This window comes from Amblyomma mixtum, chromosome 3 (genome assembly GCF_055824585.1).
Source record: "Amblyomma mixtum isolate Tamu chromosome 3, ASM5582458v1, whole genome shotgun sequence".
NCBI classification, from domain to species: domain Eukaryota; kingdom Metazoa; phylum Arthropoda; class Arachnida; order Ixodida; family Ixodidae; genus Amblyomma; species Amblyomma mixtum.
Window position 1 is genome coordinate 150,096,601 of NC_143014.1, and position 25,205 is coordinate 150,121,805.

Genomic DNA, 25,205 nt, shown 5'->3' on the forward strand with positions numbered 1-25,205 from the left:
GCCGTGTGCGACATGGAACTTTCACAGAGCTTGCAGCGGTGTTTCAACCGTTTCCCTGGGGAAGAGGAACTTAGAGCTGAACGCATCGTGAGAGTGCATTCAAGAATGTGGGAAAGAGTAGAATGCACAAAGATCGAGAACTGAGCGTGTTGGAATGCATTCGTTTTTCTGCAGTAGAAAAAGACGGGAATAAGAGGCAGAGCGAGACTAAAGAGCGCGCGTGTCGTCAGCACTTTCTTCTGTCCTTGTCTTTTTGTGCTGAGAAAGAAATAAACGCGAAAGGGAGATAATTCGCGTCATTATGAAACAACAAAGTCTATAGCGGCATTGTCTCCAGCGTTGTGCATATAATACATGCAGCGCGTTTAGCACGGCCTGTGCTGCGTGCATGGAGATAAGCTTCATTGTCTCGGATTCGAGCAATCCGCGAACAACAGCCGTGCGGCGTATTGCTTTACATCACTTTGATCATTCGAAAATTACGATATCTAAATCATGCTTCGTTCACAAATGCTGTATTACCAACGTAAAGCCAGCGACTTCCGCAGTCGCACATTCGCTGGACCTGATTATCGCGAATAACTGAAACTTGCCAGCTAACTGAAATGCCAGTCTCAGAGTTAACGCTAAGCGTATAGAGGCTAATCGTGCTGCTTACTTATTCTTACTTCGGACAGGTTGTCATATGAAAACATGCCCCAAGTAAGAATAAATAGAAGTTACATTCAAGTTCCGGCCTTTTCTCGCAAGGTTTCGGTGTGAATTCGCATGCGCGAGGGTGCAGTCTAGCATTGCATACGCCTCTAACCTACGAGAAGTTTACCGAGCGCGCGTTGCGCTTCGCTGCTTTAATTTGACGAGTGCTTCACCGAAATCGCGTAACATTCTATTCTGGAGCTTGGTGGCATTATGTAATGATCCGGTCGCTTTTCCTCTACGTCAGTGGAGTTCATTTTTTTTTTTTTTTTTTGCCACGTTCGTCGTGTTTAGCTGAAGCGCTAGCGCGCGGCTGCTTCCGCAAAGATGATCCGTTCCGGATGGCCGACCGTAAGAAAGCGGTATGATCTAAGAAAAAAGAAATCCCATTATCTTGCTCTGGCTTAGAGTATTGTTCACGAAGGTTCTTAGCTCTTAGGAGTGGTTCTTAATTTAGCCTGCGTCTTTAGACTGCTGCGCCTTTGAATCCCCAGCGCGCAGGTGGCTGCCAGCCGCAAGCCATTCTGTACGTGCTTTGATAACGCGCTACCCGACTCAGAGGCGCCTGCGAGAACTCCCACAATGCCTCACGATTGTTCATGGCTGCGCAACCCTTAAGTACCGTTACTCTGTATGGCGCCATCCGTCTCGCCGTGCAAGCTTCACGAGGGCGTTGCAGGGCGCAGCTGGCAATTGGCCGCGGATTGTGCGGCTACAGCAGCGTTTCTGCAAGCCGCGATTAATTGCTTTCGTGGCTTAAGATATCAGACCATTCTTGAAAAGCCATATTTCTGATAAAATTCAATTTCTCGATTTTTTTTTTACCAAAGTGCTGATTCATTCCTGAGTAAACTGCAACAAAAATTACGTCTTTAGTTAACACCGTTACAAAGATACAGCCAAGCTTGTAACCCCCTGCACTTCATGCGAAACCGAGAGTAAAAGTTTTTCAGCCAAATGAAAACCTAGTTTTTCATTTCATTATTAGTTTCTTTTTTCGGGTTATTTTTTAGTTCAGACTTGTAATTACTGTTTCTTACCATCTATGTTGCCGCCGCGGTGGCTCAGTGGCTATGGTGCTCGGCTGCTGACCCAAAGGACGCGGGTTCGATCCCGGCCGCGGCGGCTGGAATTTCTTTGGAGGAGAAATTCTAGAGGCCCGTGTACTGTGCGATGTCAGTGCACGTTAAAGAACCCCAGGTGGTCGAAATTTCCGGAGCCCTCCACTACGGCGTCTCTCATAGCCTTAGTCGCTTTGGGACGTTAAACCCCATAAACCATAAACCTTACCATCTATGTTTATTTTTGCTTGCATTTAATACCTAAAACGCTCACAAAAACTATGCAAGATGTTTGGAACGCATTTGATGGTCATGTCAGGATATCAACACTGAAGTTTGCTTTGTATCATAGCATGTGTCGTTTCAACAATGGTCACAGATGTACGCTAGACGCCTTGAAGCACATTGGGATTAAATCTGGTCCGCGCACAGAGAAAGCACGCCTGACAGGTGATCAACAGTGTAATCTGGAAATCTTCCTTTTGGTCTACTGATGCCACAAAAAAGCACAAGAAAAAAAAGGTGAGCTGCCACACGAGTAAAATCAAGATAACGTAAGACCAAGGAGGAACTGAGCTACAAATATGACGGAGTTGAACCGCCTTGGGCATTGGTTTGTGGCATTTGTAGTTATTCTGAATCTTCATTCTCGTTTTTCTGGAAACTCACTTTTTTGCCATTCCTTCTTACGCGAGCAATCCTAACTTTATCCCTGTGCAAGAGTTTCGATTGAAACTGTGTGCACATATTTCTTATTTATCTAGCTGTCCAATGAACCACGATAAATAAAATCCTGCAATCTGTTTTTTTACTGCTGCGTATTTTCTGAAAAAAAAAAAATGCCTATACGAAAACCATTGTGTTTGGTCATTCCCCTTTTACACAGTGGCAATTGATGGTATATAATTATTTTGATTCATTACACATCTCCTGTCTTTATCTGTATAACAGCAAAACCAACTTGATTTGAGATTAACTAAATTAAGTTATGGCTGTTGGCGTCAGATGTATATCTAGTACATTAAAAAAATGAAATAAATTTTGTTTTCATCTGTTTTGAAATTTTGATTAGGATAAAACAGTGTCTTTCTTAACATAGGCAATTAATTTTATTTGTTTTTATCTGTTATTAAAATATTTTTCTTGCAAAAGCGCCCTCATACCTTAAGGTGCAGACCTGTGAGCGCAGCTGATATTTTTAGCGGTGAGATCAAAGTGTTTAGTTACAACAGCAGAGCAGGTTACATAAGCATCCAGTCGAAGACAGTGATGAAACGTTATGGCACAACGTAAAATGGCACAATGTGGCTCGATAAGAGCCCGTAGTTTGTGCACTCTTTGTTAAGTTTTGTGCAGCGTTCCAGCAACATAGGTTGGTTTATGGTTTATGGGAGTTTAACGTCCCAAAGCGACTCAAGCTATGACGGACGCCGCAGTGAAGGGCTCCGGAAATTTCGACCACCTGGGGTTCTTTAACGTGCACTGACATCGCACAATACACGGGCCTCTAGAAATATGCCTCCATCGAAATTCAACTGACGCGGCCGGGACCGAACCCGCGTCTTTCGGGTCAGCAGCCGAGCGCCATAACCACTGAACCACCGCGGCGGCTGCAACATAGGTGTCTGCTGCACAATCGGCAGGGCTTCGTATTTGAGAGTCCTTGGTAATCGTCAGTACCGACATTACGAAACAAACTATAGGACCCTTCACTTACTTCCGTGTTAGATGTCTCTCATATCACATCACATCTGACATCTAATGACTGATATAGGGCGGTCCTTCAAGTGAAGTGACCCAGGGGCTGCATGTGTGCGTTGTGATATGGCGGCTTTCCAGAAGATGGTACATCAGTTGCAGTACGTTCAGAAAGTCAGATAAATACTACGCAGTGCTTTTAAACATTTAATGCAGAGAAACTCTCTTACTGCCCATGGACAACGTTGCGCGTGTACAGCTGCTGCACACGCAGCATTGACTCTTTCAGTGCGCAAGGTAAGCGGGAGTAAAGGGCTGGCTGGTATCCGCTTAGAGGTATATTATCTTTCCTGTACGAGGAGTCCTTATCGTTAGATTTTATCGCCAGCCGCAGAGCACCTGAAGTGTTGGCTCACCTTCACTTGCAGGCGCTTTTACTTCGTTGCTCTTCTCATCCAGTTTAAACAGCCCTGAACTTCGTTTATTGTTAGTTTTGCTTTCTTTTTAATGCTTTCGCCGTCTCCTCTGCTGACTGCACTGAATACAGATGCGTGTTGCGGAATACCGACGACACCTGTGGAAACAGCGTTCCATCTCGTTGGAATTCATTGCAGTTCACAAGTGCGGACAGCTGCTGCTTATTATTTTTTTTTTTCCGAGACGTAGTGACGCACGCGAGCGTCTTTCAGGTGGACGACTTCGACAGAGAAGGCTCCTTGGGATAGAGCCAAGAGGTCTCTGAAGATGCCCCCAAACCACAGGAAAAAGCATTAGTGAAAATAAAGTTTTCCCTTCCTTCTCGTTCTGCAAACCAGAGATGCAGCGACGGAGCACGGCGTTCGCTAGTAACGATGCGTGGTTGGAAGCACTATACGGCACATTCGATGCACGTAGGCGCGTGACGCCAGTGTAGGGTCACAGGCGTATGACGACGAGCGCAGGGGTTAAAGCAACCAATTTGGACAGTCGCCTGGAGGTTCTAAGATCTGCGCACATTATCTCCCACACTCGGCGGAGAGCCGAGCTCTGCCAAGAAGCTGCGAAACGTTGCGCAACTTCGGCGGGCGGGTGAGCTGCAGCTACAGGCCAGGCGAGGCCAGTAGCTGTTTGGTTGCAGTTCCTCGGCGCGAACTCACGTGTGCGATGTGACGACGCGGCGAAAGTGGCGCAACCTGAAAATTCGCGGCGTCTTTGTAACAAGCGAAGTATGGGGACGAGGCCCGTGTCGCTTTTCGCCCTGCACTCGTCCTGTGAGCTCGAATCGAGCGACGCAGAACGAAACGAGACCAGCCCGTCTCGCATGAATGCACATTAGATGAACTCGGACAACAGCATCGCGCTTTGCTTTGTGCAGCTTGACATATTCGATAGTGAACAGTGGGAGACACTGTAGGGGCACACGAGAGCATTTTTTTTTTTACCCCTTGGGCTGTTTCGCTTTGTTCAGATGTTGGTACCAACGAAATCAACGTAATGAATGCATAATGGTTCTTAAAAACTCTCGCTGAATAGTATCAGCCTATTGTACGGCGACCATACACCAACCGCACGGGCGGTGCCATTTATACCGCTAACAGACATTAGCCGCTCTCGCACTGTAAAATTATAGCGGTCACTTGGCCCCGATCAGCGAAATCTGGTTTTAAAGCTAATTCTGCTGTTTTTAAAGCGTTTGGAAAGAGTTCAGAGTTCGTGAAAAGGGTGAATATTTTTTCCGCTTTTGCCATCTGCAGATATGGAACACAGCAAAGTACCAAGGCGAATTTTGTTTCACACCAGTGCAAGCAACTATACCTTTCCCTTTACTGGTGAACATAGCTTGTTTTATTACGTCGTATGAAGCACCGGAGCACGTTTTTTAGACAAGGTGTGAGAGTAACGGCGAGCTTCAGCTGGCTGTATGAAAATCAACCTAGTTAGAGAAATTAAGCGGTAAGAATAGTGGAGAGTTTCAGTAGGAGAATGATTCCAGTTACCTCTCTTATCGAGAATGTGTTGGCCTTATTCACGAAGTATCCATAACTTCTACAGATTCCCTGAGTATCGAAAAGAGGATTCCAAGATGAACGTGGCACCAACACGTTTTTCTACGAACTATTTTCGAAACCTAAAGAGCACTTTTATCGCATCCTGAAGCAAAAAAAAAAAAAGAAAAGAGAAATCGGAAGCGCTTGACGCTAGCGCCGCGGGTTCGAGGAACACTCGGAGCTGACCTTATCGCAGGCACCAGCCCACTTTCTGCATAAGTCGGGCCTTCCATGCTTCAACGAAGGAAAATTCCGTGCTTCGTCTCGGACGAGGGTAGCGTGTTTGCTCGCTCGAAGCACGCAACTCACCCGACGTGTTTCCACTCGGCCCTCCTCCCCTTCTTCGCGCCCGGGTCGTCGCTTTCTCCTCCGCCCTCTCGCTCGGGTGGTGCGGCGTGTTTCCCCGCAAGGTCGGCGTCTGTGTGCAACCGTAATCACACGGGCCTGCCTCTTCACGGTGCGCGCGAAGAAGTCACGAGTGGAGCGTGCTCTCGAGTTATCCAGCAAATCGTTTCGTGTATATTCGCCTCCTGTCGACTGTCGACGAGCGCCAGGTCGCATAAAAAACAGCTGACGCTGCAAAGGATGCCAACCATTTGACCTCAATAGCGGCCGCGGGTCGGTTAGAAGGCGTTTTGGCGAAGAGTTTTCGTCAACCAAGGTCAACGTACGAGCAATCAGGGGGATTATTCGGGCTGCCTCACGCAGTTCGCATCGAGCTTTAGGGGGCGCCCCCTTTTGCTGGAGTGAAAGCTCCATTGCTTGACAGCGTCTATACACATGCATTTGTTTCTATGGGGGAAAAAACAGCGACAGCACTTAGAAGAAAGTCCCATCGTACCGCGCTGTTTTTTTTTTTTTTTTTCGCCGTGGAGATACACCAACTCGCCCGTGTCGTCAACCTTCTGAAGTTCACTTGTCCTCAGCTGGACTCTGTGTATATTAAATAAGCTTTCAACCTACACACATAATCAAAAACACTCGATAAAGTATCATATATGGTCGAAGTAATGTGATTTCTCTACTTTTTTTTTTTGCCCACCGCGGTGACTCAGTAGCTCTGGCTTTCGGCTGCTCAGCCCAAGCCCGTGAAAGCAAATCCCTTTCACCGCGGCCGCAATTTAGTGGAATCGAAATGTAAAAACGCCCCTATGTTCTGCGATGTGGATCCACAAAGATCCCGAGGTGGTCTAAATTAATCCCGAGCCCTTCACTGCGGTGTCCCTCACAGTCCATGGGGGGCATCGGGGTGTTATCGCCTTGTTTTCAAAAACTGTGCGCCCATTAGTAGACCCTTTCAAAGCGAAGATAAAGTGCGCTATAGTCGCGCGATCTGCAGCCCAAGCCAATTGATCTGAGCGTTGCGCTTGAGTAGGCGTGCTATTGGCCTTGAACTCACGGCGACAGGAAGCGACGGCCGCTATCAACGCACTCAAGCGCGGATACGTCGTCGCGTTTGTCGGAATTATTTCCGGCTTGCCCAGAACACGGTAATAGTTTCTGTGATAGGGGTGTTTTTTCAAACAGCTCATTATTACTCTCCAAATGACCTCGAAAATTTTCATTGAAGAAAAAAGCTATTACCCCGGAAGTTTAGAGAGACGGTGATTAATTTTTTAACTGGCCCATCAACAAGTGAATATATATATATATATATATATATATATATATATATATATATATATATATATATATATATATATATATATATATATATATATATATATATATATATATTGTAGTGTGCCAACTGTGACAGGTTCCGCTACCGCCATGCGCCGACACTGCGCTGCGCCTGACGACGACGAAGTGCCCCCGCTCTCTTGGTGCTGGCTACGCCCGTCTACGCTGCCAGACCCTGCACAGCGGTTCGGTCTCTTGAGGACGCCTAATAAACGCACCCCTACAATTGGTGGAGGTGCGGGGTACGTCCCCTACCAACCTGGAACTCCGGAGCCGTACGCTGCCGCCTGTGTCAACCATGCCAAATGAGACTGCCCCAACACCGGCGGCCAGTTCAACCACCGTCATTTGTTCTGGCGCCATCCGGCAGCGTGATCCTGCCCTCTTCAGTGGCACTGCCGACCAAGATGTTGACGACTGGTTGTCATCGTATGAGCGAGTGAGCAGCTACAACAAATGGGATGACACTATCAAGCTGAGTAACGTCATCTTTTATCTCACGGACGTGGCGAACCTCTGGTTTCGAAACCATGAGGCGGACCTACCTACTTGGCCCGTATTTAAGAAGAGTTTTGCGGAAGTATTCGGCCGCCCTGCGGTGCGCAAGCTCCGTGCCGAACAGCGTTTACGGGACCGCGCTCAACACACCGACGAGACCTTCACAAGTTACATTGAGGACATCGTTGACCTCTGTAAACGTGTCAACGCCGCCATGCCAGAAGCGGACAAGATCCACCACATCCTCAAAGGCATCGCTGACGACGCATTTCAGATGCTCCTCGCGAAAAATCCTACCACTGTCAGTGAGGTTATTAAGCTTTGCCAGAGCTACGACGAGCTCCGCAAGCAGCGCGCTTCCACACGGCGTGCCGGTGTCTGCGATGAGGCCCTCTCTACACTGGCCCTGGGGGGTACTTCTCCTGAGGACTCCCCTCTTCTCAACCAAATCAAAGCCTTCGTTCGTGAAGAGGTCGCTCGCCAGCTGTCCCTCATATCACATTTTCAAGACCCCGCCCGCCAAGTTCCTGACTCGACCCCGTCTTTGGCTCCTACCATTCGCCGTGTCGTGCAAGACCAAGTCGCTGACCTGCTACCGTCAAGCCCTGTGCTCCCGCCTGTGACAGCACCCCTGACGTACGTCCAAGCAGTGGCCAGGCCACGACATACGCCGGCAGCCGATTCCTACCAGGCCGCCCCTTCTTTCCGTCCGCCGCCGCCGTCTGAGCCCCCGTCTCAAGCTCCGTTCTCAAGAGTTCGCCCACATCCTACGAATCCCTGGCGTACTGCGGACAACCGACCCATCTGTTACGCCTGTGGTCGGGCCGGCCATGTCGCGCGGCTTTGCCGCCAGCGCCTTCCGCCCCGTACGATGCCGTACGATGCCGAACTATCCTCGCCGAGAAGTCCACCTGGTCCCCCCTTTATTTCCCCTGATCACCAAATTTACACCACTCGCCGATCGCCTTCCCCTCGACGCCGTTCCCCTTCTCCGATGCTGCGACGTTCTAGCTCCGCACTTGAGGGAAACTAACAGCCGCAGTTCCGGGGGCAAGAACTGCGCTTGTTTCGAACTCCTCAAGTCCTCCGTGTCGTCCCGCTAATGTAATCGTAGTGTTCGTGGAAGGTGCCAAGGTTCTCGCCCTCGCCGACACGGGCGCTGCAGTATCTGTTATAAGTGAAGCTCTCTGCCGCCGACTCCGCAAAGTGACTACCCCACTTTCTGACTTTTCGCTTCGCACCGCCTCATCACAGCGCATTCATCCCTCAGCCGCATGTACGGCCCGTGTCCTCATTCAAGATGGTTTGTACACCATCGAGTTTATTGTGCTGTCTCACTGCTCACACGACATCATCCTGGGATGTGACTTCCTTTCGACCCATCGTGCCGTTATTGACTGCGCTCGAGCTGAAATCGCCTTTTCTCCGCTGTGTGACGCTCCCTTTTGCGACGTACCTACGCAGTCTGCCAAACTTGTGGTCACGACTGATACCGACATTCCTCCGTTTTCTGCTGTCCTCGTACCCCTCTCCTGTGCCGGCGTCACTCATTCAACTGTTTTCTTCACGCCTTCCGAAACCGCTTCCCGCCATCCCTGCCTCCTGCTTCCCTTTGCTGTTCTGACGATCGACCATGGACAAAGTGCAATTTACGTCTCGAACCCATCTTCGTGCCCGTCAGCAGTGCTCCGAGGTGAATGCCTCGGGCGTATTGAAGAACTTGATTCCTGCCTTCCCTACCCTATTCTTGATACCACCGCTTCCTTCGATGTCGATGTGCTCAGCTCCTGTGATGTTAAGAATGATCCACCGCCCTCCGACGTCTTCCACCGTGCCATTGACGCTGACCTTCCACCCGCGCTACGTGATCAACTCGTCGCCCTCCTCCAGCGCTTCAGGTCTTCTTTTGATCTTCCTCAGACTGCCTTGGGCCGTACGTCTGTCGTTGCGCACACCATCGACACCGGTACACACGCCCCTCTTCGCCAGCGCCCCTATCGTGTCTCGGCTTCTGAGCGCCGCGTCATTTCTGATCACGTGGACGACATGCTCCGTCGGGGTGTCATACAGCCCTCTCACAGTCCCTGGGCGTCTCCTGTTGTGTTGGTAAAAAAGAAAGATGGTTCCATCAGGTTCTGTGTTGATTACCGCCGGCTCAACAACATCACACGCAAGGACGTCTATCCCCTGCCACGAATCGATGACGCCCTGGACTGCTTGCAGGGAGCTGAGTATTTCTCCTCGCTGGATTTGAGGTCAGGTTACTGGCAGGTGCCCATGGCTGACACTGATCGCTCAAAAACTGCCTTCATAACACCTGACGGCTTATATGAGTTCAACGTCATGCCGTTTGGCCTTTGCAACGCCCCGGCAACTTTCGAACGCCTGATGGACACCGTCCTTAGTGGACTCAAGTGGGAGAGTTGTCTTTGCTATCTCGATGACATCGTCGTCTTTTCTGCGGACTTTTCTTCTCATCTCATCCGCCTGGAGCGCGTTCTGACTTGTCTTACTGACGCTGGGCTCCAGATGAATTTGAAAAAGTGTCGGTTTGCTGCCCGACAACTCACCATTTTAGGACATGTAGTCTCTAAAGACGGCATTCTTCCGGACCCCGCCAAACTTCGTGCAGTTGCCGAATTTCCGAAGCCCACCTCACTGAAGCAGCTCCGTAGCTTCGTTGGCCTTTGCTCGTACTTCCGTCGCTTCATCTTAAATTTCGCCTCGATCATCGCTCCTCTGACCCAGCTACTCGCAGGCAGCTCCAACCTCTCCGCTTGGACGCCTGCTTGCGATGACGCCTTCGACACCTTGCGCCGCCTTTTGGTTTCGCCTCCTATCCTGCGCCACTTTGACCCGACTGCGCCTACTGAGATCCACACTGACGCCAGCGGTATTGGACTGGGTGCCGTTCTCACCCAACGCAAACCTGGCTTCCGTGAATATGTGGTCGCCTACGCCAGTCGGACCTTGAGCAAAGCGGAGGCCAACTGTTCTGTTACCGAACGAGAATGTTTGGCCATCATTTGGGCCATTGTAAAATTTCGTCCATATGTCTACGGTCGCCCGTTCTGTATAGTAACCGACCACCATGCCCTGTGCTGGCTGGCCTCTCTCAAAGACCCGTCAGGCCGCCTAGCTCGCTGGGCTCTGCGATTGCAGGAGTATGACATTCGTGTCATTTACCGCTCCGGCCTCAAGCATAATGACGCGGACGCTCTTTCCCGCTCGCCGCTACCTAGTGCTTCATCACCTACTCCTGTGTCTGCTTACGACTTGTCCTCGCTTGCCACTGCCGACATGTCAACCGAGCAGCAGAAAGACCCTTGGATCGCCACTCTTATTAACTTCCTTTCGAGTCCTTCGACTGATAATTCGTCCCGTTCTCTCTTACGTCAAGCCCGTCACTTTTCTATTCGGGACGGTCTCCTCTACCGTCGCAATTACCTGTTCGACGGACGCAAATGGCTCCTAGTGATCCCCCGCCATCTACGCACCGACATTTGCGCCGCTTTTCATGCGGACCCACAGTGTGCCCACGGCGGCGTGTTGAAAACCTACACGCGTCTGCGTCTTCGATTCTACTGGCGTGGCATGTACCGCTTTGTTCGCCACTTTGTGCGATCTTGCCCATCCTGTCAACGGCGTAAATGTCCGCCTCACACCTCGCCTGCTCCACTGCAGCCGTTACCCTGCCCTGCCCGCCCGTTTGACCGCGTTGTCATAGACCTCTACGGCCCCCTCCCTCCCACTCCCGCTGGTCACCGCTGGATTATCGTGGCCGTGGATCATCTCACACGTTATGCTGAAACGTCTCCATTACCATCTGCCTCCGCCCGCGACGTGGCTTCCTTTCTTCTAAAGAACCTGATTCTTCGCCATGGCGCTCCTCAAGAACTGCTCAGCGACCGTGGACGCGTATTCCTGTCTGACGCTCTTGAGGCCCTCCTCAAGGAATGCCGCATTATTCATCGAACCGCTTCGTCTTACCACCCTCAGACCAACGGCCTGACCGAGCGTTTCAACCGAACCCTCAGTGACATGCTGTCCATGTACGTCGACGCCAACCACTCCAACTGGGACCAAGTTCTTCCCTTCGTCACCTACGCATATAACACTGCGACACAAACCACCACTGGATTCTCTCCCTTCTTTCTTCTGTACGGCCGCGAGCCCCCCTGCACGATGGATACTCTTCTTCGCTACCGGCCCGACATTTCCGAGTCCACGCCACTGTCCGACGCTGCCAGGTACGCCGAAGAATGCCGCCAGCTTGCTCGCTCGTTTACCACGCAGACCCAGTGGCAGCAAAAACATGACCGCGACACTTCCGCGGCCTCTACCTCCTACCCTGCCGACTCCCTTGTGTGGCTCTGGGTGCCTCCCACAACTCCCGGCCTTTCGCGGAAACTGCTGCATCGGTATCATGGTCCCTACCGGGTTCTCAAGCAAACATCTCCGGTCAATTATCTTGTTGAGCCTGTTGCACCCGCTGCGGACTTGCGTCGCCGTGGCCGCGAAACTGTCCACGTCGACCGACTGAAGCCGTACTACGACCCCTCTGTTCTTCCTTCCCCTTAAGACGCCAGGATGGCTCCTTTTCACCCGGGGGAAACTGTAGTGTGCCAACTGTGACAGGTTCCGCTACCGCCATGCGCCGACACTGCGCTGCGCCTGACGACGACGAAGTTATGCGCCGACACTACGCTGCGCCTGACGACGACGAAGTGCCCCCGCTCTCTTGGTGCTGGCTACGCCCGTCTACGCTGCCAGACCCTGCACAGCATATATATATATATATATATATATATATATATATATATATATATATATATATATATATATATATATATATATATATATATATATATATATACAATGCAGGGGTCACAACTTTCCGATTATCTTTGTTTAATACCAACAGTTTCGAACGGAGGATCGTCCTTCATACCGATTAAGGTTTCGGTCGTAAGCAAAGCCGAAAGTTGGGCAAGTTGGATAACGTTCATGATGTAACGTTCATGCGTCGTTTCCTTTCCGTCCCTTGTGTTCCATGTGCGCTATTTTTACATCATGTTCGGTCGTAAGCTACAGCTAGGAACACCCCCCCCCCCCCCTCCCCCCACCCCCCCAAAAAAAGTGATTTCCTGTAACTGAATGAAAATACAGAGCTCTTTTCTCCATGCTTGGTCTGCGTACCGAACCCCCTGCGTACCTGCAGGCCACACATAAGCTTAGCGCGCTTCAGATGTGTGCTCCACAGGTCGTCGATCATACCTACCCATGGCCTCCGTCATGCCTGCTGCTTGCATCGTGAAACAGTAGACATCACGAGTCACCGCTTTCGCCCGTCGCTAGGAGCACTGGCTGAGGCAGTGTATAGCGCCCAGCAAGGGGCCACTATGGCGGGACGTGATCCACAAGCCAGCGCACTCAGCACACTCTCGATAATGAACTGCCTGTAACCCGGGGGACAACGGTAGGTGTGATCGACGTCCTGCAGAGCACGCACCTGCTTGGGTGTCTCTACGCAGACAGAACGACAGTTCCTATGAGCAGTGCCGTATTGCTCGCAGTGGTGGCGCACAGCTGGCACAGTCTTCGTGCGGCCGTCAAAAAAAAAAATAAGTAAACGATAGAAGGACAGATGGATGGATGGATGGATGGATGGATGGATGGATGGATGGATGGACGGACGGACGGACGGACGGACGGACGGACGGACGGACGGACGGACGGACGCACGGACGGACGGACGGACGGACGGACGGACGGACGGACGGACGGACGGACGGACGGAGCGTCTTAAAAACGAGGTGGTGGCGGGCACCCTTATGCCCATAAGCGCGCCCTCTCATGGGCACCTGGAGCGCATCACCTCAGATGGCACATTGTCTACGTTCACCTCATGGCTCGTATGGAGCGAAATGCAAAAGACGCCCGTGAGCTGTGCGATGCCAGAGCATTTTAAAGAACTCCAGGCTGTCGATGTTAACCCAGAGCTCAAAACTACGGCGTTCCTCGTAGGCTAGCCACGTAGAGTGTAGGGACGTTAAACACGACATAATACCGAAACATTGGCTTCAGCCAGCAGGTAAATGCCGCTTATTTACGGCTGCGGCATGCAGTTCGCGGTCTGAAAAATAAGCGCGCTACTATGACTTTCGCGGAAATCCACCCGCGGGCAGCAGAATTTCGAATAAAATCCAGTTTCTTGCCTGACAGATTCCCATATCGAGCATGAAAAGGTGGAAAGCGCTGTCGCTGACTCAGGCTCAGGAGACGACTGTTGTTCCTGTATGAAGACCAGGCGGGCGCGTCGCAATATAAAAATTGTAGCCGCACCAGTACCGAACCGTGCATATTTATTTTTATTCCTCATTAACGGAGGGGAATTAATTTATAGATAGGTTAGTTTAGACTAACGCCGTTATGGACTTATTCAAGACCCGTGCTTTGAGATAGGCTTGTATTGATTAACCTTCTTCGGCACTACAGATGTTTGTGCATTTCTTGCTTCAAAACGTTTTCACACGAACGCGAAGTTAACGTGCAGTCATTTCAAGGAACAGCATCTTAAAAACCAACAGGAATAAATCATTCATTCTGCGTGCCTTATTCACGTCACCAGCAGGGTGTGAGATGTTCATCCGAGGATGTATATGCGCACCTATACGAAAGGAAGTTCTGGGTCTGCACGTTTTGCTTATGTTAATGATATCTTAGTTGAGATCAAGAGGAAGAAGTGGGCTTGGGCAGGGCATGTAATGCGAAGTAGCCAAGATAACCGCTGCTCCTTAAGGGTAACGGACTCAGTGGCTAGGGTGCTCGGCTACTGACCCGAAAGACGTGGGTTCGATCCCGGCCGCGGCGGCTGGAATTTCTTTGGAGGAGAAATTCTAGAGGCCCGTGTACTGTGCGATGTCAGTGCACGTTAAAGAACCCCAGGTGGTCGAAATTTCCGGAGCCCTCCACTACGGCGTCTCTCATAGCCTTAGTCGCTTTGGGACGTTAAACCCCATAAACCAAACCAAACCAAGGGTAACGGAGTAGATTCCAAGAGAACGCAAGCGTAGCAGGGGGCGGCAGAAAATTAGGTGGGTGGATGAGATTAAGAAATTTGCGGGAATACGGTGGCCGCAACTGGCGAAGGACAGGGTTAATTGGAGAGACATGGGAGGGGCCTCTGCCCTGCGGTGGGCGTAGTCAGGCTAATGATGATGATGATGGTACGAGGTCGGCCACATTTCCTTAGTAAATATCTTAGACTGTATTCGATGATCTAAGATAGGCATATTTATGGCCCACTGGCAAAAAATTTTCTTTTCGCTTGATGCGCGAGTTTGAGCGAAGGCTTCGCGCTCCGGAAACAAGCGTGTCAGACAGCGTGCTGCTAGAGTCCTCGCTGCATATGAAGTCATGAGCATTGGTCGGTTCATAACACTGGACCATGCCACACATTCCGGTCAGCTTTGTTTGAACGTAGAAGCAACCAGTTCGCGGCGATACCTCCCACTTCACCTCCATTACGTGAAGGAAGCGCACAGTGCCTCAACACGATCGTAGGGAGACAACCTCGCCCTGTGCTGAAGTTGCCACTAAAGGTCGCCAAAGGCAAAGCAGGGCCAGATTTTCCAGGCCATGGCCATCCTGAAGTAGCAGTGCTGTTGCGCGAAGACCTAAGTCTAGCCTCATCTGCGTTTTGTGGTTTAGAAAACGAAGAACTTTTTGCTGGGCTAGTTGGTCCATTCTGACATTGGTGAAAACAGCGCGAAAGAAGAAGCCCGAAGGCGAAACGAGGAAGTGACAGGAAAGAGCGCTGACTGACAACTGAATTTATTGAGCGAAACTCGCGCAATATTGCTACGACGAAGAGGAAGTGGAAGTCAGTGCCAAAGATAGTCAGATGCAGTCAACGCTCTTTTATCGCTTTTATGGCTCTTTACACCATGTGACATTAATTGTGTATAGTCATTGAGTGTAGTTTTCATTTTGTTACCATCCCTTTTGATATTCAGTTCACTGTTAGCTTTTTCACCTTGTTTTGTTTTTATCGCTTTTATGGCTCTTTGCACCATGTGACGTTGACTGCATCTGACTATCTTTGGCACTGCCTTCCTATATATTGCGCGAGTTTCGCTCAATAAATTCAGTTGTCAGTCAGCGCTCCTTCCTGTCACTTCCTCGTTTCGCCTTCGGGCTTCTTCTTTCGCGCTGTTTTCACCAATGTAGAAAACGAACGCGTGTACGGCGCATACGGCTGTTTAATTGTTCCGTTCTGATAACGCCAGTGTATCGAACGCGGTGTCTAAAAGCTGCCGTGAATTACGATAGCTGTAGCCCATGCTCGGACGTTTGGTTCGGATAGCTCTTAAACTCTCAAACACACACACCTGCAGGGTGTATTGCACGTAGCGTGAACACTTGAGCACGTGGTTCTAGCGGTTCGTGCAGCGCCAGTTGCGGGCGACTCGCAGAGAGAGTTTGATCTTACAGTGTGACAGGGATCAGCAGTGTGCCATCTGCGTGATGCATGCACTACCAGGTGGCGCTACGCAAGCCGCAGAACTACATGCTAAAGTGTTCCCGCTATTCGTGGCCCACCTTGTATATACATTCGCACTTCACATTTGCCTTGCATATTACAGGAATCTTGAGTGTCGTTGCAGTCCAGAGCCATACGTCACTACAACCTTAGGGCAACGATAAGGGCGTCGCGGTTGCCGCGACGAACTTGTGTGTCCTTTTTACAACTCGGGCAGAGCTAATCAGCGTCACTTAGGGCGAACTCAAATTTCTTGGTAGTGCTGGTGGCGGTCTTCATGAATGACGTACGTGCGTTCTGGGTGCGCAGGTGGTGAAGCGCCTGCAAGAGAAGTACGGCCCTACAATGTACGGCGAGAACAACGTGTTGCTGACGGCGACGCACACGCACGCGTCCGTGGGCGGCTTCATGCAGTACCTGCTCTACAACATCCACACCCAGGGCTTCATCCGCCAGGTGGCCAACGTCCAAATTGACGGCATATGCCGGGTGCGTAACCTCTGCCCACAGAGACACACCGCGCTTATCTCTGTGCCGCCTTGTTTGTACTTCTGCTGCCTCTATCTGAGCTTTAACTACTTGACATCTTGTCATAAGCGCGCGAACGGATTGTCCGTTTGCTGGTTGGCAGCCACCTTGCCGAAAGGAGGCCAGATGTCTTGCCTTTCTGGATCCATCATTGCGAGATTGAACCGTGGCGGCAGGATGGAAATGAGATGTGTAAGTTAAAATGGGAATTATACGCTGTCCACGACCGCCAACGGAGCGGAATTCCTTATTATTTCCTACAGCTCACGATCTTTTTTCCTTGATTACTCGTGCTGCCTATATTAGGAACTTGTGTGTAATTGTGTCTCGCTGCTTTTTTTAAAGCCAGGGAACGTGGCCTCACGGTCCTGAAAGTGCAGCATTTAGTATTTGACAACGAAAATGAAGTTTATTTTTGTTATAATAGCACCCCCACCTTTCACAAAGGGATGGGCAAAATCTGAAATTTATGCACGAAAAACCTATAAAAAAAATACCGCGGATAAATGAATAAAATAATTACCGTTAGTACATCGCTGGATTGAAAATTTTGAAATATTGGATTGCCCCACCTCAGCTATACTAGTTCTCTGACTAACAACACAAATGTCGCCAAACTGCTACCTCTCTTGATGGTGTAGTGACAGTGATTTGGCACCTCTTCTTTCATTGAACGAACCTGCCGCCCGCCTTCAACAGCGTTATGAAGATTTAGTGAGCTTTCGCGCGTTTTTTTTTTTCGGGCGCTCTTTGATGCCAACGCCGAAACCAGCTCGAACTCGATGCCCAGCGCGACACCAGTAAATACTGGTGTTAGTACAGAAGCAGTATGTGTGGCAGCCGAATAAATCTATTCGCATGTAACCACATACTACGTATAGGCCTTCTAGCAAGATCTGCTTCAATTAGTGCACTGTTATCCCTCGTTTTTGTCCCTGTAAACTCACTGGAGACGAATAGACTGTTAGTTACAGGCTGTCTCCCCCAATTTATTCGGGGTGCAATGTGAGCCAGCGTGAATTATACTGCCAAATAGCATGGCGTGAGGTAAAAAGTTGTAAGGGGACCCTACAAGGCACGATCAACATCAGTGTTGCGAATAGCGTGGCTCGTCCTCGCAGAGCATCGACCAGGCGCACGAGAACCTCCGGAGGGGCTACATCTACTGGAATGAAGGCGAGCTGCTGCACTCAAACATCAACCGCAGCCCGAGTGCCTACGAAGCCAACCCGCCCGAGGAAAAGGCCAAGTGAGTGGTGGCGCCTCATTGCCTTCGTCCAACCTACTTACAGGTACGCGCTGCCGAAGTGGAAGCTCCCAGTGTTTGTGCGAACGGAAGACACAGGCACACGATGTGTTCTTCGCGACAACTGTAGCCCGGGCACGGCACAAGAGCAAATTGGCGGGTTCTGTGGCGCAGGGCAGTACTCCCTATATGGGCTTCGACGTGCGACCAAGCACTTGCACGACACCTTGTTCCTTGAGTGGAAGGGGGCACAGAGCACGTCCGCAGCCGTTATGGTCAGCCTCTTGGAGAAACCCGCCTTGTGCTCTGTGACCTGCTCTCCTTATGGCAACTCGGGCTGATATTGTGTCGTCTCTCGGCGAGGCGCCTGTGCCGCGTACACAGAACCTTCTCGTATTCTTCGAGGATGATATTAAATGTATTCTATCTTTGTGTGCCGCCTGTGGGACATGCTGGAGTAGAAAGCTCCGGTTTATTTTACATCACCTTGGGTTCTTCACGCGCTCTGAAATTTCAGCACAGCGTACGCATGGAGGACGTATTTATTGAAGCGCGGCCGTCCCCTCGAGAGTGAACTTTACCTTCTTGTATCTTCTTCAGTGTCATTCACCACCCTTCGCATCAATGCGAATAAAAAACGCCCGTGTGCTCAGCTATGTGAGCACACGTTAAAGCTCCCCAGGGGTTCTATACCGGGCGTCTCAGCTATGATGTTTTGCAATTTTTAAAAATAGGCATTTTGAGTTAGAAGAGCACTTTTTTCCGCATTGCATTGTCAGCGGTGTAGCGCATCAGAATACATCGAAGAAGGGCTAACTAGTGTTGTCACGTAGGGGTGGCTGCAGTCCGGCAAGCAGGGAAACAGCGAGGATGGCTTCCAAACGAAACTCATTATTTGGGCTCACTTGTGCCCACAAAGAACTGAATGATTAGGCGGCCCCGTAGCCACTGGATTGCTCGGCGGTCGTCGAACAGAATGCCCGCCACTCTCTGCTGTGCTGAATTTAAAGCTGATAGCGAGCTTTCTAGATAAAGCGTTAAAAGTTACTAGAACGTTCTGGAACAACGTAGAAGCGGCTCCGCCTGGATGCGATCAATCGAGATAAATCTGGTCGCTTCTTGCGTCACAAAGTGATAAAGTGGCGTGCCTGCAGCTTGGAAGAATGAACAAACACTACAAAGATTCGTGGCAGTATGCTGGTTAACTAATATTTAATGATTAACTTTTTCCTTAATGCTGTTTTTCTCCTTATTTATTGAGAGGCGTGTAGCCAATGGTTCCAACGATGCACTGTTCCAACCTGGCGGCGGCGCATCTCAGTTGTCAGCATCAGATTATAAAGTTTCGCTTTCTAGTTTGTCACGGTTCACCAGGACACTTCGCTGTTATCGCGTATCGTTATCGGCATTTCGTCTCACGCTCTTTTTGTATACTTTTTTATGGTACCTATAGCAGACGCGAAGAATTGGCAAAGTATGTAGAGCTTTACGTCCTAAAGCGATGCATAGGCTATTAGACACGACGCTGTGGAGGGCCTCTTATTAATTTCCGCCACCCGCATGGGGTTCTTTAACGTGCACTCACTTCGCACTACACACGTGTGTGTTTGCATTTCACCTCCATCGAAATGCGGCATCCGCGACCGATATTGGACCCCGCCTCCTTGGGCTCAGCAGTTGAATGCCACCGCGGCGGGTTGTCGAGAAGAATTCGAACACCGTTTACAACAGCACCCAATCTGCCGTGCCTCCCTCATGCTTTCCTCGCAGCAGTCTCCGTCTCACGGTAAAGCCAGCTAGCTTGCTTAGGTCAGACAAGCGGAAGTATGTCGCATGGGTATGTCGCATGCACGTTCGAACGGACTACATCGTTCTGCGAAGCGAAAATCGAGATAATATAGAATTCACAAATGCCTATACTATGCGCGGTTTACTATATAATATATGTGTACGGTGAGTTCAGGGGTAGTCAAGATGCCACATGCGCTCGTGCGAACCGGCATGCAGTTAGGTTCGTGCGTAACTTGATAATGGGAAAAATGTGGTGCTAAGGCCCGCGCTTATAGGCGCATACGACAGGAATTGATTTTTTTTTTTTTGCTTTTAGACATGAGTCACTGCACGCAGCCACTCTGGTGGTATCCGCGCATCGGAGCTCGAATTCAGTCGTGGGGCTCGAGAGGCGGCATTCTACTTTGGTCTAAGATACAGCGTATAAATGTGCTAACTACAACACCAGCATCTTCTGGCACGGAAAGTAACGCTCTCCTTTCGTGTGACTGCTCGACAGCAGAATATACGTGGAAGAGCCGCTCGCGTACGGCAAGAGTCCGTCGATATGCGAGCGGTCGCACGCACGCGCGCATGCAACCACGAACCAGCGCTCCACTTTGCACTCGCAGAATTGGACGCTGTTCTGCAGTGGTGTATTCCTTTTCCGGCGGTAATCGGGCCCCGCACCAGGCTTGGCCGCCATTGTTGTTTTCCTTAAGCGAGACGCGATAGCGAAATGTGGCCCCCACTGTTGTCCTTAATCAGCGCCATGAGCCACAACAACAGCAGCAACAACAAAAAAATCTCCTCCTGCCTAGCTGGGCCGCAATTTCCGACAGCAGGCTCCGTCGGCGTTCGCGGCGCCGCATACGTGACGGCACGCTTTTGTTTCCCTGTGCGGGCCGGTTGTCCGCGCTTACATTTATAGCCGCGAATCCGACGCGCGTGAGCGCAAATGCAGCCCGAGCGTGGCTTTCTAAAATAGCGGTCTTGCTCTTCGGGTTGCGAGCCACGCGTCTAGGGCGAAATCGCCAAGCACGTTATGTCATTGGACGTCCATATATGCATCCCCGCAACGCGTTACTCTCTCTATATATATACTGGATACTTCACTGATCGCCGTCACTGGTTGCCTTCCCTGCATGGAGAGATCTCCGCAGGCTCCGCAACTGTCGTGATGATTCTTAGCAATGCCCTAGTGCCCTCTCGTCGCGACTTGAGCTTGCATCGGAGCAGATGAAGGCAGCGTCCGTGCTCGCGTCGCTTTTACGCCCTCTCTTTGTCTTCGCCTGTGGAAGCCCACAGGAAAGAACAGTAGTTCGACTGCAGGCACTCTGAACAAGCGCGGAATTGAGATAATCGCTTAAGGGACACGAAGAATTTGTTTCGCAGATGAGATAGGCATTTAGTAAAAAAAATCAAAAGAGGCAACTCGAGGACAGAACAGTACGCCCTGCAAAACATTACGCATTGAAGAGGAAGGATGTTTGTTTTTGCTTTGTGAACGAATGAAAGATTGTAGCATTAAACCTCATGCTGCAACATGCCACCATATTAGCGTAATCACCTTAGCCTTAAAACATCTCAACTTATACGCGTTGCGGACAATACCGGAGCATCACACGCACTGTGCGCCTTAGTTACAGGCCTGGAGTTAATCAGATGCATGTTATTGAAGCGAAAGCTTCACTACGCTAGGTAAAGCCAAGGTCACCGTGTCTGGAGATTTCACCTTCATTTAACCTTCAGATAAAGCAAAGGAAAGGAAAGGTGCATAACTGGCTCCCTAGGAGGGTGGACGCCTTAGTTGCGCTTTAAGCTGCGAAACTGATGAAGAGCGGAAGCTTCGAAAGCAAAAGAAAGGCGTATAACTGGCACCCTGGGACAGTGGACACCTTAGTTGCGCTTTAAGCTACTAAACCGATGAAGAGCGGAAGCTTCGAAAGTAAAGGAAAGGCGCATAACTGGCCCCTGGGACAGTGGACACCTTAGTTGCGCTTTAAGCTACGAAACCGATGAAGAGCGGAAGCTTCGAAAGCAAAAGAAAGGCGTATAACTGGCCCCCTGGGACAGTGGACACCTTAGTCGCGCTTTAAGCTACAAACCGATGAAGAGCGGGAGCTTCGAAAGCAAAGGAAAGGTGCATAACTGGCCCCCTGCGAACAGTGGACACCTTAGTCGCGCTTTAAGCTACAAACCGATGAAGAGCGGGAGCTTCGAAACCAAAGGAAAGGCGCATAACTGGCCCCCTGCGAACAGTGGACACCTTAGTCGCGCTTTAAGCTACAAACCGATGAAGAGCGGGAGCTTCGAAAGCAAAGGAAAGGTGCATAACTGGCTCCCTAGGAGGGTGGACGCCTTAGTTGCGCTTTAAGCTGCGAAACTGATGAAGAGCGGAAGCTTCGAAAGCAAAAGAAAGGCGTATAAGTGGCCCCCTGGGACAGTGGACACCTTAGTTGCGCTTTAAGCTGCGAAACTGATGAAGAGCGGAAGCTTCGAGAGTAAAGGAAAGGCGCATAACTGGCCCCTGGGACAGTGGACACCTTAGTTGCGCTTTAAGCTACGAAACCGATGAAGAGCGGAAGCTTCGAAAGCAAAAGAAAGGCGTATAACTGGCCCCCTGGGACAGTGGACACCTTAGTCGCGCTTTAAGCTACAAACCGATGAAGAGCGGGAGCTTCGAAAGCAAAGGAAAGGTGCATAACTGGCCCCCTGCGAACAGTGGACACCTTAGTCGCGCTTTAAGCTACAAACCGATGAAGAGCGGGAGCTTCGAAACCAAAGGAAAGGCGCATAACTGGCCCCCTGCGAACAGTGGACACCTTAGTCGCGCTTTAAGCTACAAACCGATGAAGAGCGGGAGCTTCGAAAGCAAAGGAAAGGCGCATAACTGGCCCCCTGCGAACAGTGGACACCTTAGTCGCGCTTTAAGCTACAAACCGATGAAGAGCGGGAGCTTCGAAAGCAAAGGAAAGGTGCATAACTGGCCCCCTGCGAACAGTGGACACCTTAGTCGCGCTTTAAGCTACAAACCGATGAAGAGCGGGAGCTTCGAAAGCAAAGGAAAGGTGCATAACTGGCCCCCTGCGAACAGTGGACACCTTAGTCGCGCTTTAAGCTACAAACCGATGAAGAGCGGGAGCTTCGAAAGCAAAGGAAAGGCGCATAACTGGCCCCCTGGGACAGTGGACACCTCAGTCGAGCTTTAAGCTGCGTGGTGGTAGTGACAGATGTACGCTGCATGCGTTGGCATCGCCAACGTTGTGGCAGGAACGCTGCACTGAATTGATAAGCTTTTGCCGTTGACAACGTTTTAGGCTCCGATGATTTTAAGAAAAGGAAGTATAACTGGCTCCCTGGGTTAGTGGACGCCTGAATCGGGCTTTGAGGTAAGTGTGGTGGTGATAGAGATGTGGGCTGCATGCGTGAGTGTTGAAAACGTTGTGGCAGACACGCGGCACTGCAGCGATAGACCGCAGCGATATACCGCAGCGTTCATTGGGTGAACAAACTCTCGCGTTCAACCATTAACGCATAATACCTGCTAGGGTGGCAGGGTGGGCGCGCTTCGTATCCAGTGTCCGGAACACACTCAACGTTACAGACGCCAAGCCGCTCGATACGCCATAGCTTTCGCTCTCTAACCAGGTTCAAGAGTGGTTAAATCGCAGCTAATTTCTTTTAAAGTTGTGGCCAGTATACGGTGATAGGGCCAGAGCTGTATATTTGGAGCAGTGTCCCTTTCGTTGCCAAGCGGCTCTTGATCCTGAGAGCGTTATTAGAGCTCAGCTACATTATGCCATGAATGCTCAGGTGAGGCGTGCAGTGGCCTGCAAACTATTTGGACGCAGAGGGCACATGCGCTTCGAGTCTGATGTCATTCAGAATGGGTATCGTATTGCAGGATGAAGTCGCATTTTCACGCAAGGCGGGCTGTAGAGTCTCTCTCGCTCTTTCCCTCTCTTCCACCCACCCACCCACCTTTACACAAACAGACGCACACGTGCGCACACGGACATACAAATGCATGCACGCACGTGCCATATTTGACTTCGAAAATAAGAGAACGCCCTGGCATCTGTGATGAAATGCGACGTGTCAGCATTTCCGCTAGCAAAGCTGTCCATTGGCAACACCACGAGCGTGCAGACGCCGTGACTGTCTTGAACGGAAACGCCGGAGACAACGAACGCTTGTGTTCCGGCGCTCCTTTGCTTGGACGGTCCAAGGTTGTCCCAAGAGGCCAGCTTGCTTCTTTTTTTTTATTCGCTTCGTGGCGTACAGATACTTCGGCCTGTAAGACCGTTTTGGACAAATACACGCGAAAGGAGAAGGTGGCGAAAGTTGGCGCTCTGGTCGTTTCCTGGCGGTGCGTTTAGTTGCAAAGATAAATGGGTGCATGCCTATATACACATGGCGGTCCATCTAAGATTTTACCCAATTTTTAAATATAGTCTTTTTGAGCTAGAAGAGTGCTTTTTTTCGCATAGTATTGTCAGTGGTGCAGTACATCAGAATACAGGAGACGTGCTAACCAGCAGGCTGGTTAACTAATTGTGAATAGTAAACTTTTTAACTATTACTGTTAGGTTCCTTAATTATTGAGAGGCATGTCCCACCGTAAGTAATATCTATATGAGTTTTTAGAATTTCTAAAACGGGGTTACTCTCGGCACTGTGGGCCAACAAATTTTGGCTACATCGCGCCAAAATACATGCGTTTCTGTAAGCTTGCTGGCAAAGCAACCTCTCTATTGTGCACGTAACTCGTAATGGAAGAATAATGCGGCTTATCTTTGGTTTTCAACCAATCATCACAAGCTAAGTTCAGCCGGAGTTAAATCAGGAGCTTTCTTATAGCGCGGAAATTTGTGCGATCATTGCACATTAATTTTCTATCAGAGCAGGTTGTAGTTTACCGACGACGGCTGGCGCAGTATATTTTGCAGGTAATATTACACTGATGATCAGGGGTAACAGCGAAGAGAGCTGAATAACATTCACAGCTGTGAACAGCCTTGTCAAGAGCAATCGAGCCGTCTGCTGCGGAGCAAAATAAAAATACTCGCGCTGCTGCTACGTTTTGGGCACGGGGCTTTTGTCCGTGCCATTTGTATGTTAATACGGCTACTCATGAGTGCAAGCGTTGCTTGTGAAAGCCTGCATCTTGTTTAAAGTTTCGCTTCCTTTGCTCCACAGAGCATCGCTCGAGCGCTCATAGAAGCCTGCTCATGACTGTACACGCACTATGGGGAAGGTAAAAAAAAAAAAGCGATACACTCTTGCGCAACTAGGAGGAATGCTTGGTGGAAGTTTTCTAAAGGTGATTTCGGAAGCGTTTTCTTGCTGAAAATTTTGCGCCTAGTTGCGTAGTAAGAGCAGTATTTAACTCGGGCCTTTTGCCGAATCACCGGAATGGCCCTGTTGCCGGTATCTGCGCCTGTTTTCGT

At 50.2% G+C, this 25,205-nt stretch overlaps 1 protein-coding gene across 1 annotated transcript in view; it reads left to right on the forward strand.

Moving 5' to 3' along the window:
* CDase (neutral ceramidase) overlaps window positions 1–25,205 on the forward strand; it is an 88,742-nt gene that overhangs the window by 40,171 nt on the left and 23,366 nt on the right. The window contains exons 3-4 of the mRNA XM_089581523.1: window positions 16,518–16,697; window positions 17,858–17,985. Coding sequence (XP_089437649.1) covers window positions 16,518–16,697; window positions 17,858–17,985 — 308 coding nt within the window. The remainder of the gene's footprint in view (window positions 1–16,517; window positions 16,698–17,857; window positions 17,986–25,205) is intronic.